The sequence below is a fragment of the Mustela nivalis genome (genome assembly GCF_964662115.1).
Source record: "Mustela nivalis genome assembly, chromosome: 7".
Lineage (NCBI taxonomy): Eukaryota > Metazoa > Chordata > Mammalia > Carnivora > Mustelidae > Mustela > Mustela nivalis.
This window is the reverse complement of record NC_139026.1, coordinates 146,417,580-146,434,573: the sequence shown is the minus strand read 5'-3', so window position 1 is coordinate 146,434,573 and position 16,994 is coordinate 146,417,580. Positions and strand designations below refer to the sequence as shown.

The following is a 16,994-nucleotide window of genomic DNA, read 5'->3' as shown; positions in this document are numbered from 1 at the left end:
TCAGATTCCACTGGAGCGGTCCTCCGATGATTTTGTATGAGGTAGCAGCCTTTACGACTGTCGGTCCCATCTTCTGCTTTGGTTTCCGTGTTAATGCTTATTCCTGCCCGAACTTGTGTGCATGTGTGACCTCTGTCCCCTATTACGTGTGCGTGACATATCCTTACACTGTGTGTGCATACACGTGACCTATGTTCCTGTATGATGTGTACATGTGACGTGTATCTCTGCACTGTGTGTGTGTACATGGAACACAGTTCCCTGTACGCTGTGTCTTTCCTGTGACGTACATGAGCACACTAGAGTGTGTGATTACATGCTATCTACTGCTCTGCTAGTGTGTGTGCGTGCATGCATCCCCGTGTGTGTGGTCTTCCTCGCTAGTGTGTAAGCTCCGTGACAGGAGGACGTTGCCGGCCTCTGTGGCTCCAGTGCTCTCCTCACCCGGCGTGTCCGCTGTTCTGGACGTCCGTGTCGGACAGTGGTCCTCTCTGTCCTCTGCTGGGAGCCCGGCGTGTGGCCTGGCAGTGTGGAAGCGCTGGATAAATACTTAACTGAGTAAATCTTTTCTTAAAGAGCTCAGCCCTTTCATGCTTTCCTTTTAGCTTTTGACAAAAGAACTCATTGATGTAAGAAAATAAAGCGAACTCTTGTATCTCTTCCTATTGCAACAGAATTCTTAGTAGCCCCTAAGAATTCAAGTGTTTCTTTTCTGATTGCAATAGGTTATTGACTTTCAATTACATTATATTACATTCCTACTAATATCCAGTGAAAACTTAAAATCATTTTATTTGCCATTTTAGTGGTTAGTGGAATGGACTGTAGCTCATTTGATGTCATAATGGCCTTAGTTTTTTCTTCTTATACTTGGTCAAGGGTTTTAGCCAAGGAGGTAATAGTACAGTTGGTAAATAGTGAGCTCCAGTTACACACCAGGTGTGTGCTGGTCCTGGTCACGATGAGGGCCGAGTCCAGAAAGACGGATGACAGCAGAGTGATTATGTAGCCGGGTCAGAAAAGACAAGATTCCCAGGGAGTTCTCTGCTCTCACCATCAGCAGCAGGTCTGTGGCGAAGACGAAGTGGAGTGCTCTGATAAAGACGAGCCAGACGTGGACGCGGACGTGTCCAGTGACTGTCCTACCATCCGAGTGCCGCTGACGTCTCTTAAGAGCCACCAGGGAGTGGTCATAGCCGCTGACTGGCTGGTTGGGGGGAAGCAGGCGGTGACGGCCTCCTGGGACAGAACGGCGAACCTGTTCGACGTGGAGACGGCGGAGCTCGTTCACGCTCTGACAGGTACTTCCAGCCACGCGTGTGGTTTTTTTTTTTTTTTTTTAAGATTTTATTTATTTGTTTATTTGACAGGCAGAGGTTACAAGGAGGCAGAGAGGCAGGCAGAGAGAGAGAGAGGGAAGCAGGCTCCCCGCTGAGCAGAGAGCCCGATGCGGGACTTGATCCCAGGACCCCGAGATATGACCTGAGCCGAAGGCAGCGGCTTCACCCACTGAGCCCCCCAGGTGCCGCAGCCACGCGTGTTTGAGCGACGTGCCTGCGTTTGTGTGTCACCTAGCGAATGATTCCTTGTCCAGAATGCTTTGTAGTTCTCATGGTGCTCAGGTTATGATTTTTCAGGGATCCTTTCTGAATCACAGAGCTGTTTGTTAAGCTCATCTTATTTGTAGGGGATTTAATTGTAGCACGTATATCCAGGTATTTGAAAAAAAGTTGGTCTGTTAGCTCACTGTTGCTTTGTGGCAGATTTCCAGAAAATTCGTGTCTTGAAATAACAGGAACTCACACTTTCATGGTTTTCCTACCTAGGAGTTCTGGGCGTGTGCTCTCTGGCCCTCGTGGGGAAGTGGTGTTTATTGCCTGGGCTGTGGTCTCATCCGAGGGTCAGGGTCTGTCCTCTCACTGTTTTTGGAAGGATTCATTTTGGTGTGGCCCATATGGCTGAGCTCCTTATTTTCTTGCTACCTGTCAGCTGGGGACCGCTCTTAGCATCCAGGGGGTGCCCTCACATCCCCACCAGAGGTGTTTCCCCACATAGCTGTTTGCTCTCTCTCCAGCTTACTGGAGAGCATCTCTTCTAAAGGGCCCGCCTGATGATGTCAGGCCACCAGGACAGTTTCTTTTGATGAACTTAAAGCCACCTGGTTTGGAGGTCTAGGTGACATCTGCAAAATCTGTTTTGCCTTTTGATGTACCGAGCTCACCAGAGTGATATCTCGTCACATTTGCAGGTTCTGCCCAAACTCAAGGGAAGGTATCCAGGGTGTGTACACCAGGGATGGGGGTCACCGGGACATCTTAGAATTATGCCCACCTCAGATGTTTTTGCAAATTTGTCAGTAAGTGAATTTCCTCATTGAGTGTTAAAGATTGTATTTTACTAAGGGCTCCCCATATCATATTATTAGAAGTTACTCTGGAAGTGAAGAATTAAGACAATGTGTTCACGTCCTCAGCCTGCTGAGGAGATTTGCCGGACCTTCTAACTGTCCGGATCCGGACGTGGGTCACACTCACACTCCTTTTCCTGATCCCTGTAAATGCAGGAACGAGAGGACGTGCAGCGCCTGAGGGAAAGCCAGTCCCACTGTGGGCTTTCATGCTATTTTTAAATGATTTCTTACTTTTGCTTCCTATATTCACTTTTACAGTGAGCATTAGCAGTAGAGACGTAAAGACTTGTTTGATTCTTGTGTCGGTAAGAAAGCATCACTCTGACTGTGCCTGCAGGTGGGTGATCTTGCATTTTTGTCGTCTTTGGTTGTAGGGCATGACCAGGAGCTAACGCACTGTTGCACACACCCCACCCAGCGGCTTGTGGTGACCTCCTCCCGGGACACGACTTTCCGTCTTTGGGATTTCAGGGACCCTTCAATCCACTCCGTGAATGTCTTCCAGGGCCATACGGAGTGAGTCACAGTCATTTAGAGATCTTTCTTTATTCGTGAAAAAGGTTTTGGGGGTGGATGTTAAAACTTAATTCTTATCTTAATTTACAGCTCCACTGTCTTCCAAAATGGCTGCTCTTTTCCTAAACATTTAGCTCCGTTTGTATATTTGTAAGAATTTAGAAGACAGAGTGACTGGAATTCCCACAAAGAACTGGATGCGGGTAGAACGGGGGAGGGGTGTGGGGAAATGCTCTAGGGCTGGCGGCACGCACGTCCTCTGCGGAGAGGGTCCGAGCAGAGCTGGGAGGAGACATGCACGCATGTGCACGTACACACACACACACACACAGCCATAGACACAGCGCACACGCGCACACTCACAGGAACACATGCACACACACCACACACTAACTCGCCCCCACAGACACACATGCACGGCTCTCACATACTTGAACTCACACTCACACGCACACATTCACGTGCACACACTCTCACACATTCTCACACACGTGCCCACGCGCCGGCCCTCCTCTTGTAGTGCCTCCCCCTGCTTGGCATCTGTTGGGCAGCTCAGGCATAACCATGTCTTTTTTCTTTTAAAGATTTTATTTATTTATCAGAAAGAGGCGGGGAGAGAGCGAGCACAGGCAGACAGAATGGCAGGCAGAGGCAGAGGGAGAAGCAGGCTCCCCGCAGAGCAAGGAGCCCGATGTGGGACTCGATCCCAGGACGCTGGGATCATGACCTGAGCCAAGGCAGTTGCTTAACCAACTGAGCCACCCAGGCGCCCCCATAACCATGTCTTAATGGAGTTCTTATTTCCTTCCAAAAACTTTTCTCCTGGTCTGACCATTCCTGGTAAATGACGCGAACCTCTTTCCAGTTACTCATCCCTCCGATGTCCCCAGTTCCCCGCTGTGCCCCATCCACTCCACGAGCAGGACTCCTGACTGTGTCTTGTCACCTGTGCCCCATGCCACCGCGGCCCCTGCGCGCTGTCCCCTGGACTGGACCGTGTGCATCCGGCTGGAGCTTCTGCACGTCCAGAAAAGCTCCCGCATGCTCCGTAAACACTTCTTAATGAACACTTGCTTGTTTGGCTGCTTGAGAATATGGATTTTCTTCATTTTTTCGTATGATGCAGTAATTAAGTCTGTTTTATGTGTTAACATTAGAATACTACAGTTTAATGTTCAGAATTTCTGAAATGTTCACAAGGAAACGTGGACAGAGATTTTTAAGAAGCTCGAGATTGGAGAAGAAGTGGTGTCTTGCACCTGAGGTGCGCGGCGGTGTCGGTAGGTGGCACCTCTGTGTTCTAAGAGCTGCCACAGTTAACTGATGGGGAGTTGTGGCCACCAATTGGAGTTACCATAGCCCCAGGACGGAAGGTGGCTGGCTCTCCCTGGTTTAGGGCGGTGCTGCCGCCTGGCCGCAGGGCAGCTCTTGCCATGCCCCTGCTATTTTTTTTTTTTTTAAAGATTTTATTTATTTATTTGACAGACAGAAATCACAAGTAGACGGAGAGGCAGGCAGAGAGAGAGAGAGAGGGAAGCAGGCTCCCCGCTGAGCAGAGAGCCTGATGCGGGTCTCCATCCCAGGACCCTGAGATCATGACCTGAGCCGAAGGCAGACGCTTAACCCACTGAGCCACCCAGGCGCCCCCGTGCCCCTGCTATTGCGGGTCCTGGTCCCGTGGGCTGTGCTCTGGACCATGGAGGGGACGGCTTCCAGGCAGCCTCGCCGGGATGACATGGAAAGGGCAGCAGTGGGATCGGGGGTGCCAGGAGCAGCTGCCCTTCACCTGCATGTAGGATGTGGTTGCTCTGGGCCTGGAGGACCGGAGGAGCCCTGTGCCGGCACTGGTGTGCACGGTGAGCCGGGCCCCCCGCACGCACGGCCCTGCGCTGAGCCTGGGCTTGGCTTCTCCCTGGGGCTTTGTCTGGAAGAGTTTCAAGCGTAAGTGCAGTGGAAGGGCGGAGGGCAGCAGGCGTCAGGCTTGGCGTGTCTGTGTGGTTTGGGTGTGATTCTGCAGCTGGTGGGTCTGTGAAGTAGTGGCTGTTGTTGGAGAAGGGTACTTGCAAGGAACGTAGTTGGTTGTGAAGGCTTGTTCTTCTCACAGGATCGGGGTGGACCTGTGTCTGTCCCTGGGCCTCGCACCCGCATCCCCCAAGATAGGCGGTGCTTCCGTTCCGCGTAGCTGAGGACGTGGGCTGTTGGGCAGACAGAGGAGATGGATACGAGCGCCGCTCTCGCTCTCCTGCCCGAGTGCGCACAGCGAGCACATTGGTTGAGCTGGGTCACAGAGATAAGAGAGCGTTCTCCCTTTGGGAAGGGTCGGAGAAGGGGAAGTGTTACCTTCTCTTAAGCCCTTGGGAATTGGTCTGGCCTGGGGGGCTTGTTGGCCGTGCTGCGGCCCGAGCCTCTGCTCCGTTCCCTCGGTCGTGGGCACATGCAGGTGGGAGCCTCTGTTCCTGCGGTGTGGAGAGGCCCCTGCCTGGTGAGACCCCACACTGCGGGGGCAGCAGGCGGGGCCGCAGCCTGTGTGAGCCCTGCTGGACGCCTTCCTGTGTTCGACGTCCTCAGCGCCTGCAGACGTCGCAGTTTGGAAAAGCAGGAGGTGAGACACGGATGGGGCTTCTAGGTGAGCCTCTTCTTCGTACCTGTTGCTTTCTTGTCTCTGGCGTGGGTTCTCTTGGTTTGAGCCCATAGGACAAACAAATCCTATGGAATACGGTACTGGTGCAGGGATACCAGCATGTGCCCACACAGGGACATGCTGTCCCCCAAACACGGGAGCCCGAGTCCCAGCTACGCGCATGGGAGCGGCTGAGTTTGACTGTGTTCAGTGTAGCCGCTCACCTGGGATGTTCTGAGTACCGCTCCTCGAGCACACTGGGTCTCGTGCCTCCCCTCAGACCTCTGGTCTCTGAACGGACGTCCCCGCTGCACCCGTTCCTTCCCACTGGCCACAGCTGTCGTCACGGACCCAAGGCCGCCTTCCCGATATCCGGCAGTGCCCACCACCGTAGGAAATAAGTCACACAGTTCTCTCCAGAGCGGTCTCCTGGTCGGGGGGGTAACTCTTGGTTTTCCAGGGGGCTTTTCTTGAATTGTTTTGGCCCGTTTCTTTCCCGAACATGAGAAGCACAGCTCCGATGAGGGCGTTTCTGGTCCTTACCTGGTGTCACCTGAAGAGTTGTAGGCGCAGTGGTCCTTTCGTGGATCATGGCTGTAGCAGAGGCAGCGTTTCTTAAAACTACGTGACCACGTATTTGTTTGGTTTTGATGTGATGTGGGGCACACTATGCAAACTTACTATCTTAGGGCATGTTTTGGTCTATAGGAACTAATCATATGTTCTTAAGTAAAGTTGTGTTAGAGTCTGTTGTTTTGTAATATGAGTGATTTGCTTATTTGTCCAGTTTTGGATTTCTGTATGTTGGGTTTTCTTTTCTTTTTTTAAAGATTTATTTGAAAGAAGAGAGTGCAGGAGAGGGGAGGGGCAGAGGGAGAAGCTGACTCTCCGCTGAGCAGGGAGCCGGGTGCAGGGCTCCATCCGGGACCCTGGGATCCGGACCTAGCCGAGGGCAGATGCTTCACCGGCTGAGCCACCCGGATGCCCTGTATGTTGGGTTTTCTTAAGGCAGAAGGTAACTGTTATAGGTTTCAAGATTATTATTATTATTATTTTTTAAAGATTTTATTTATTTATTCGACAGAGAGAGATCACAAGTAGGCAGAGAGGCAGGCCGAGAGAGAGGAGGAAGCAAGCTCCCTGCCGAGCAGAGAGCCTGATGCGGGACTCGATCCCAGGACCCTGAGATCATGACCTGAGCTGAAGGCAGAGGCTCAACCCACTGAGCCACCCAGGCGCCCAGGTTTCAAGATTATTGACTTAGTTTTATAATTTGATTTTTCCGGGATCTGGGAGAGAGACTTTTTCCTGTTCATGTTGTCTGTTACCCTTGTGCTGCTCTGTGGATTCTGTGCTTTTTAGCAAAAGAGGAGTTTGAGATGTCGTGCCTCACTGTGGGGTAGAATCTGTAGCCTTGTGGGGCCCCTTGAAGTTTGAGCTGCTGTGATTTCTGCTTGACATAAGCTCTGTTTAAAGTTCTCATGGGAACCACTCAGGAGGACAAATAATGTTTTTCCTTCCTGATGTGTGCCGTTCGGGTTCGCTCTGTGTTGGGAAAGCTCTTCGCCACAGTGGGAAGGTACCAGGACGGGGTCTGCTTGGGGCAGCTGTGTGGCTGGGACTCGGGGCCTCGCTGCCGGAGGGGTGCTCCGAGTCCCGTGACGGTGGATTTTAGATGCTTTTTGTGCTACAGGTGCTCTTCCCAATAGCCGGACCGAGAAATTGTTGTGTGTGCTGCCCTTGGAAAGAATAGAAGTGGTTAACTGAAGTGCTTTGGAACGTCGGCCGTGTGTTCTTATGTGTTTCCGAAGTCGTCTTCAGGAGCTGAACTGAAGTCCAGTGCTTTTCATCTGAAATCAGCTAAACCCTTCCATGTTTGTGTGTGTCCCCCGACGATGCAGTTCAGTCTCGTGCCGTGAGTGACAGCGGGCCCTTCCCTCCTCGTCCGCGGGTGTGTGCTCTGCGGGGTGGGGCGTCCTGTGGGTCGTGTGGGCCGTGCACACACAGACGTTCTACAGGCGGCGTGGATGGTTCTGGAGCTCACCTGAAGGTTCGGCCGCTGACTGTCCTTGGAAGGGGCGTGAGCGCTGCCTGTGGGGAGCGCCCTCTGACCGCAGGCCCCGGCCGCCTCCCTCCCGGCCCCGCCGCTTCTCTGCGCGTCTTGGCGGAGGCTCCCCTTCTTCGTTCTTGTTTTGTTTTGTTCCAGTTGCTATAAAAAGGGACTGACAGTTGAGGCAGTCACTGGTCATTAAGCTTCCTCTGTGGGTGGCCAATGACTTCAGTCTGTGCCCAGCTGACAGGATCCATAAGTGCGAATGAGCTCTGGCAGTGAAGAAACCGGGAGATTGGCTCAACATGGGCGAAATATCTGAGAATGCGAAGTTGTTTTTTCCTGTTTTGCTTTCATCTTCCCACGTGATTATAACTTTATCCCCCAAATGTGAAATGTTGTGTCGTCTTCTAAAGAAGATAAAATCCCACATCTAACCAAACAAAATTTAAAAAAAAGTCACATGAAAAATGATAATGGTTGCTTTAAAGCGAAAACATTTTTGTATGCTTTTGTTTCCAAATACTGGGGAAGATCTTTAGTACCGAATACCAGATTCTAGGCCATGTTTGTATGAGGTGAAAATAGCTTTGAATTTTTCGTCATGCCATGAGCAGTTGTCTTCATGCTTTAGAAGAGAAAGCATTTCGGCAGCACGACTGTTTAACTGCGCACTTGGCTGCTAAGTGTCGAGTTCTGTGCTCGGCCAGCGACTCCGGTGGTGTGCAGGCCCTCGGTGGGGGTGTCCGGGGCTGTCTGCTGGTGGGGCCCCCACCCCGGGCGCTGGGTTTTGGCGGACTGCGTTTGGTTGATAAGTCCGTTCTTCTTGGCGATGGCCTCTGGGAGCCCTTGTCTGTGAGGACGAGGAGGAGGTGGGTTGTACTGCGGTTTCTTTCCGGGACGGGACAGCTCCAGAAGGGCCCCTGCGGTAGGAGGGACCGTGGAGGAAGGAGGGGCCTGTCGCGGCCCACAGCAGCTGGATGCTCATGGGGCCCAACCTCCTTTCACGTTTACGCTCCTTGCCAGGTGCCGGAGAGGCTGGAATCGCCTTCGTTTTACTTAGACGGTTTGACAGTGATTTCGAGAGGATGAGCGAGTCCTGTAAGTCCTGCTTGGTTGATGGTTACGTGAAGCCGAGGTCGGGAGAGACTAAGGCTACCCAGTCCTTGCTGACCCAGTGGCCGTGTTCTGTCATGTTTTTGGACGTGTCCTTTGTGCTTTAGCGCCTGCGTCGTCGTGGTGCCGTGGGAGCGCGCGGAGAGCCGAGCGTGGCCGGCAGCGTGGCCGGCAGCTGGACTTGCTGGGGGCGGCTCCGCACCTCCCGTTCGCAGCCCAGGCTGTGGTTTTCCTGTAACGGCGGCCGTTTCCCGGGCGTCGCCGAGTCCCCACAGAGATCCCGTGGCCGCCCTGGGTCGGCACCTGCTCCTCCGGCCTCTAGCCTGGGTTCTGGGGACTCAGGATCCCACTTAACAGGCCCCTCATGGTACATTTGAAAGTTGCTTCCGATTCAGCCTACAGTTTTGAAAAGTAAGAGGGACCTAATATTTATTCTTCCAAACTTTCCCGTTTCAGAAGGGCTAACGGGAACTAATAAAAGTACGGGCTTCAGGAGAGAGCGCCCCGAGGGACCTGAAGAACGTCCAGCTGTTCACACAGCGTGAGCACCTCCTCCCCGCGCTGGTGCCTGCTCGCTAGACGCACCTGACGCGCGTGTGGACCCGCCTGCCGGGGTGGGCGGAAGGCCCAGCTGCGGTGGGCAGCGACCGGCGTGAGGAGGGAGGCAGAGCTTGCTTCTAGAAGACGTGGTGCTCGTGGCCCGGGTGGGCCTCACAGCGGCCGCTCAGCAGCTGCGCCTGCCAGCGCCCGGCCGTGCCGTGGGAGCCGCGGGGGCAGGTGCTGCTGCCGGAGACAAGTGATGCTCCGTTTGCCGTCAGGCCTCAGAGGCTCCTCCGAGGGCGTTCTCCACGATCCCTCAAGGACCAGAACTTTTTAAAAAGACTATTTTTGGGACATGTGTGTACGGAGAGGGACTTTGGATGCTCTCTGCAGCCTCCTGCGTGCTCTGGAGCCACCCACGAGCCGCACGCTGGTGCTCGGTCCCGGCACTGCGGGGTGCGCGTCCGTTCTCGCTGCAGAGCCCGTGGCGCGGAGAGCGGGTACTTAACCCGGAGAGTCCAGACTCTGCGCCACGTGACTAAGGAGGTGCAGGGAGTTGGGAGCTTGTGACAGTGGCTGACTCTGGCCTTTCAGCCTGGCCGGGGTTTCCCCTCGCTGTCCATGCTGGGTGTCGGAGCTGTGGGTGCTCCCTGGGGCCGTTTCCTGCCCCTTCAGGCTCCTTCAGTGCGTAAGTCAGAAGTCTGGTTAAAGGACACCTGTTAGAGAGGCTGGGGTAGCAGCCCCTTCTGTGTTGGCGTGAGTGTGGTTCTGGCTGTCTCACACACATGGGCACACGTCCCATGCAGCCGGCGTCCCTGAGTGCTGGCACCTCCGTGTGCACGTACCTGCATGTCCCACACGTCATCCGCCACGTGGCCCGCACCACTTCGCCCGGGCGTGCTGACACTCCCAGATCGGAAGCACACTTGTGCGCAGTCCTTGGGCCACGAGGGCCCTTGGGCACCGGCAGTCCAGTGTTTAGGGGACATTACCCCCATGCGGGTGTGAGGGACATCCAGGCCACCCTCTCCTGTAACTGGTGAAGAAGAGGGGCCTTCCCATGCGTGTGGTTGCCGCAGACCCACGGTTGGGCTCACTGTGGTCTGGGGTGTCTTCAGGAAAGCACCGGGGATCTTTCTTTGATGTGGTGGTTTTTGGCTTAGGTCATGTGTTTGAGAGTAAAAATCTTATGGCTCATAATACATTTCCGACTTTAATTTTCCTGATTATTCTGGTGAGTAGGGTTTCTGTATATCCTGTTACTTTCAAAGCTAATGCCAAATTATTCCTTTTGGAAGATTTAAAATAAATGAATCCTTTTAAATTATTCATTTCCTAGTTTTTATACACAGAGTCGCGTGACAGTGATATTGGGGCATTGGCTATGCATTGATTAGCACGTGACCAGCGAAGTTATATCTAGAAACCAAGGGAATGAACAGTTAGCCTATTAAAACCTGGGGGAACTTACTCCTTACCTAATTTAAATTTTGCTACAGTTGTTGATATAATTACAAATATTTGAAACTTACTTATAGTTGGCTGTTAACACTGTTTAAGGAGAGTGAAAGAGGCTCAGTCCATCCGGTGTCTGCCTTCGGCTCAGGTCATGATCTCAGGGGCCTGGGGTGGAGCTGTGCGCCAGGCTCTCTACGCAGTGGGGAGCCTGCTGCTTCTGCCTCTCCCTCTGCGTCTGCCTGCCGTGCCCTGCTTGTTCTCTCTGAGTCAGACGAATGAACAAAGTCTTTGAGGGAAAGGGAAAAAAAGGAGGAAGAGTGAAACACGACCAGACTTCACAAAAGGGAAATCAGAGCCTTGACCCTTGAGACTATGAGTGTGAAGTTACCCTGTGAATCTTACTAAGTTTAACTTTTCTGTCTCCCTTTTAAGTCAGGTCGTGTGGAACTATCCTTTTTGAATGACCCTTTTAATTCAGTTAATAAAATGCCAAGGATGGAGCCAGGTTAACTGCGTGTTGTTCGACACGTTCCTGAAGCCATCCGGCGCTGTCTCTGGGGCGTGGGGACCTTGGTAATGGCAGGAGCTTCTCTGAAGCCTCGGCACAGGTCTTCCCCGCAGCCTGTCGCACGCGCTGCTGCCGAGAACTGCGCGTGGGCCGTGAGGGCGACGAGTGTTGCCGCCCCACCGGGATGTCTGCCCTGGACCTTCGTCGGGGTGGCACGTGCTCACACAGAGCAGGGCCTGCCCGGCGTGGGGGACGGGAACCCTGTGTGACTTGTTTGAATGTTTTTATCTTACGCCCTGCTTCCGTGAGAGTAGCCGTCGAGCAGTATTCAGAAACGTGTTTCGTTTGGGGAAGTTTTAGTTTTCTCCTCTAGGCGCCGGGATCTGAAGACGCAGGCGCCTGTGCGCTGTCCGCGCCCTGGGAGCCACACAGGGCGGCAGGGCTGGTGTGAGTGCTCTCCGGGACCCTCCGTGTGTGTGCTGCTGCCTGGAGACGTGTCTCGTCAGTTCTTACTGTAGCTGATGCCGTGCACTGGGGAGTGGTGGCCGGAGAGGAGTGGGTCCTGTGACGACGTCCTACCCTGATGTGGTCCCCACCCGCGTCTTCCGCGCAGATGCGCCTGGCCTGCTGGTCCGAGAACCCTGCTCCGTGGGTCGCGGCGGCAGGGGTGGGCCACAGATGTGCTGAACGTGGTCTTCTCTGTGAACGTGGCCGTGTCCTTGCTGGATCGACGGGCCGCACTGACCTCCTGGTCGCGGTTTTCCGAGGGGCAGGGGTGTGTGTGCGGTGCGGGGGAGGGTGCTGCCGGGTCGACTCTGTCCGGAGGGCTTGCTTCGCCGCTCTGTTCTTCGAGTGCGAACGCAGGCTGGTTCGTGGGGAGCGACATCAGGAACCTGAGGACCGGGCAGCTCTGCGGGCCGCCTCCGCCGCGGGTCCCGGGAAACTGAGGACCGGGGAGCTCTGCGGGCCGCCTCCGCCGCAGGGCCCGGGAAACTGAGGACCGGGGAGCTCTGCGGGCCGGCTCTGCCGCGGGTCCCGGGAAACTGAGGACCGGGGAGCTCTGCGGGCCGGCTCCGCCGCGGGGCCCGGGAAACTGAGGACCGGGGAGCTCTGCGGGCCGGCTCTGCCGCGGGGCCCAGAAAGCGCCCTGCTTGGGCATCTCCCGCACCCGGTTTCTTCTGAGCTGTGAAATTCCGGCAGATTGTTATGCAAAGCAGTTTCGAGTCTCTGCGTGACTGGGAAGACAGCTGTTCGTCCTAATGAGGAGGCCAGCGTTACAGTCTCTCCGTGGGCGGAGGCCCACGGAGGGAGCGGAATGTTCCAGATCGGGCGGTGGTGTGCAGCGAGAAGGTGCCGCGCTGTCAGCTGAAAGCACACGCTCGGCTGCGCTCGGCGACAAGATGGATGAGGTGGCCGCGGTCGGGCAGAGTCTGAGGCTTTCCGGTGAGCCGCCGTGGCGCAGCCGCCTCCCCGTGGGACCCGAGTCTGAGGGCGCCTTTGGAGCGATTGCCCCTCGCCAGCTTCTCCCTTTGATGCCCTACAATACCTGTCAGGATCGTGATTTATTAAAGACCTAATGTCTTTCAGCTTTTCATTAACATAAGGTGAGGCGGTCTGTTGCGGAGTTCAGCATTCAGCAGAGCGTTCGCAACCCCCTGAGGACGCGAGTCCGCGGGGAAGGCCCGGGCGTCTGCACGGCCCCGTCCGTAGTTGAAGTCCTCGGGCTTGTGCTGGCCTCTGCGCCCGGCACGGCGCGCCCGTCTCCAGGCCGGCCCTGACGCCGCTCTCGGCCTTTGGAGCCGGGGATTCGCGGGGGGCGGTGGGGGTCGTCACGTCGAAGTTTGCCCAGCTTCCCCTCCCCTCCCCGTTCTCTGTGCGTCACCCATGGGTCCCCCTCGGGTCTCTGTGTCCTTCACATTTGTCTCCGTTGAGACAAATGTCAGGATTTCTTCCTTTTCTGTGGCTGAAGAAAATCCCCTAGTTTATGTATAAGTCACGTCTTCATCCGCGTGTCCGCGGACAGCCGCGGGGGTGGTCCCCGGTCTGGGCTCCCGTGAGCAGAGCCGCCGGGAGCACGGGCGCGCAGAGCCTTCCGGGTGCTGACGTCCCTTCTGCGGGATGTGCGCCCCGTCGTGCGATTGCTGGGCCGTCGGGCGGCTCTGGTTTTAACGTTCTGTGGACGCTCCGTACTGGTTTCCAGAGGGCCGGCCCCAGCTTGCATTCCCAGCAGCAGGGCAGGAGGTTCCCCTTTCTCCACGTCCTCACCAATGCTTGTGCTCTTTTTTTTTTTTAAAGATTTTATTTATTTATTTGACAGTGAGAAAGGGAGCACAGGCAGAGGGAATGGGAGAAGGAGAGCACATTCCCTGCCAGCAGGGAGCCCCGCGCAGGGCTCGATCCAGGATTGAGGGGATTCTGACCTGAGCTGAAGGCAGGATCCCAACGACTGAGCCACCCAGGCACGCGGGTTCTGGTTTTTCCCTTGGTGACAGGCCTTTTTGTGGGTGTGCGGTGGGATCCAGTGCTTTAGGTTTGCATTTCCTTGTTGATTAGTAATGTTGAGTGTCTTTTCATGGGCTTTTTGGGCATTCATAAATACTCTTTGGAGAAAGGTCTATTTAAGTTCTTCACACTTTTTGGGTTTTTTCGTTTTTTTTTTTTAGGATTGATTTATTTATTTTGGGAGAGAGGGCACGTGTGTAAGTGGGGGAGGAGCAGAGGGAGAGAAAGCATCTCACACAGAGCAAGCATGATGTGGGCTGGATCCCACAACCCCGAGATCACGATCTGAACTGAGACCAAGAGTTGGACGCTCAACCGGCTGAGCCACCAAGAGACCTCTTGGCGCACTTTCAAGCCAGTGGTGGTGGTAGTTGAGTTAAAGGAGGAAGTTTTTCTCCAGTCTTCTGGTTAAACGAAGGCGGCATGAATTTTTCCTGAACTTTCTGGCATCGGCGTGAGCATGTAGAGGCGTCTGGCAGGTTCTGTGTAGTCTGTGTCTTCCGGTAGCTTCTCTTCGCTCCATTGTCTGAGAAGAGATTATAGACCGATTACAGCGGACTAGTTTCCTCATCTGCGGAGAAGTTGGGTGTGCACACGTGCACACTTACAGAGGGCTTTCGGCCGGAGGAGCAGTTGGCAGAGACAACTGTCCGCTTCCGCGTGTGCAGGTGCCGCCCTCTTGCCTCGCCAGGGTCTCTGGCAGCGGGACCTGTGCTCATTCCGCAGGTGGAGAGGACTTGTGTCTGTCTTCTGAACTTCCCGAGACTTTCTGAACCTGTGCTCTTGACTTGCAGCACTGTGACCTCCGCCGTGTTCACCGTGGGAGATAACGTCGTTTCGGGCAGTGATGACCGCACCGTGAAGGTCTGGGATTTGAGGAATATGAGGTCTCCCATTGCGACGATTCGCACAGACTCTGCTATCAACAGGTGAAGAGAGCTGTTTGTGTGTCTTGAAAGGGTGAATTATAATGCGGTGTCCTGTTCACGTAAGGTCAGCCTTAATAGACCCTTGGAGAAGCAGCAGAGGCTTCTGGGGGAGTGAGTTTGGGGGGGTAAGATTTTTTATTGATTCTCTGCTGCACATTTAGTTTCTCCTTTTTGCTGAGACTTACGTATAAAATCAGGCTGGTGCAGTGAGCTTCGTGGGCTAAGAGTGGGCTGCCCGTAGGGCAGTGTCTGAGTCGCTGGGAGCATGAGGAATGCGGGCTCTGCCCTGATGCCGCTGACGGCTGACATCTGCGGTCCGCGCGCGTGTTTTGCTGGGAAAGAGGAATGGTGTGGAGGCTCCTACTGCATCATGCCCTGTGAACTCAGACTCCCGCGCTGTCCCCACTTCGCACGTAACGCACTTTTATCTCTTCCTCGCAGGATCAATGTGTGTGTCAGCCAAAAAATCATCGCCCTGCCGCACGACAACCGGCAAGTGAGACTGTTCGACCTGTCAGGGGTGAGGCTGGCGCGGCTCCCCCGCAGCAGCCGGCAGGTAACTGCGCTCCTGCTCCGCGGGCACACACAGAGCTGTGGGGTCAGCTTGGAGTCTGCGTCCCAGGTCACCACTGACAGGAGTAGGCTGTGAGCCCCACATCGTTCAGTTGTCTAAGACAGGAGAAACTCATTTTAATAGTACATTTAATTTATGCACATATGATCGAGATCATATGATTTTAATTATAATCAGTGTAACAGTATTAGAGTTTTTGCATTCTTGTGTTCCTGTTGTTGTTGCATGCTAGGTTTTCATTGGAAATACTTGGTCTGTGTTTAGAGCTCATAAAATTTAAAGTTGAAACTGTTTCCCAAGACTTCAGCTGAGAGAGTCAGGTGTTTTACAAACGTCCATGAGGTCGTGCACTCCGCACCTCACGCTCTGGTTTGCGGAGCTGTGGGCACGTGTGGTAGTGGTTTCCACGTTGGGAAGCAGACGGATCTTGGCAGGTGAAAGTGTGCGGCCAGGAAGGCGTTAGACGAGGAGCACGGAGTGGCGTCGCCCTGTGCTGAGAACTGGCTGGCACCCGTAGCCCCGGCTCGCATGCACCTGCTGCTGGGGGTCTCTGAGGGCCCCCTGGGCCTCTGCGCATGGACAGTTCCCGGGCAGTTGGAAGTCAGGGGAGAGGCTGAGAGTGTGTGACGTGACGGGCTCCTTCCGTGGGGAATGGAGGTCCCCTCCCCCAACTGAGCAGTGTCTTTGCAGGCTCAGGGCTTAAAAGTGACCCCACCCCGGCCCCTCTCCTTTCTTCCTCTTATGTTTTCTGTATGTCATCGTGACACACTGCTGTGTGGGCGAGCCAGGACCTTCGTGCGTCCCCTGAGCCTGCAGTTGGCATGTCTGTCCCCCCTGGTGCCCGACAGCGCGGCTCTGCCCACCTTGGAGTGGATGCATGTCTCCTTTCGGCTGATGGTGTGCGACCCTCAGGCCAGCCGTGCGTGGGGTGAGGCTTCAGGAGCGCTTGCGTGACAGTGCTCTCGGGACGACCGTGGGGGGCTCTGCTGTCAGTGGGGCAGCACCTTCCTTCTGAGTGGCGCCAGCTTCTTGGGAGGCCTGTGCCCTGAAGACAGGACCGTTTGGTCTGCTCCCCCCTTTCAGAGCTAGGATGCGGATTGTTGAAGTGGGTTATCGAACTTCTGAGTATATGTGATCGAAAAGTGAGGGAATTAGAGGACCTGATAAGACCTTCACACGCGCTCACAAAGGGCGTTTTTCACACACGGTGCCTTCCGAGGGTCCCTGGTGCTGCCCACGCAGCGTCGCTCGCATGGTGGCTTTTCCTCCTGCTGTGCCCGTGTGTGCCCAATGTTGCTGTGCGGCCCGCGAGGGCTGTCCCTGAAACACAGCACGGTGCTGTGAGCGTGTGACTTCACTCTCTGGCGAGGTCCTCTGCAAGGAAGCAGGAGTTCTCGGAGGTGCTCAGGCACTAATTCCGGGGAGGTTGTTTCAGCCTTGTTGCAGCCGTAGAATTGGTTGTGCTTGGATTTATTCCCTTTTAAGGCGGCGTGTTAAACGGAGCTGTTTTTTAAGATTAGCGAGTGACATTTCCGGTCGCTCCGAGCTGTACAGGCCTCTTCGGATACACGAATGTGCTTTCCCAGCGGAGAGCCGCGGGCTCGCTCTCCCGGCCTCGCTCTCCCGGCCTCCTTCAGCTGATGGATTTTACGAAGAGGAAGCAGCAGCCCTTACTGGGAAGTGAGAGGGAAGGTGGCCAGCAGTGTAGACTTGTCTTACTTTGGGCAGAGCGTGGGGGGCGTTTCCCACAAGTGCGGTTCTGGCGAGGTGA

At 54.9% G+C, this 16,994-nt stretch overlaps 1 protein-coding gene and 1 long non-coding RNA gene across 10 annotated transcripts in view; both read left to right on the top strand.

The window, feature by feature from the left end:
- WDR37 (WD repeat domain 37) overlaps window positions 1–16,994 on the top strand; it is a 50,381-nt gene that overhangs the window by 29,536 nt on the left and 3,851 nt on the right. For 3 of the 9 annotated variants that reach the window (XM_082739788.1, XM_082739791.1, XM_082739794.1), the window contains 4 exons: window positions 1,064–1,301; window positions 2,785–2,926; window positions 14,515–14,649; window positions 15,091–15,205. In XM_082739788.1, the coding sequence (XP_082595914.1) occupies window positions 1,064–1,301; window positions 2,785–2,926; window positions 14,515–14,649; window positions 15,091–15,205 (630 nt within the window). Of the gene's footprint in view, window positions 1–1,060; window positions 1,302–2,668; window positions 2,748–2,784; window positions 2,927–14,514; window positions 14,650–15,090; window positions 15,206–16,994 lie in introns of all 9 variants that reach the window. The other 6 variants (XM_082739787.1, XM_082739795.1, XM_082739793.1 and 3 more) reach the window with 3 other exon arrangements.
- On the top strand, window positions 4,567–10,581 carry LOC309869164. The gene is made up of 2 exons (XR_014314021.1): window positions 4,567–6,574; window positions 6,790–10,581. It is a non-coding gene; the product is annotated as an uncharacterized lncRNA (long non-coding RNA).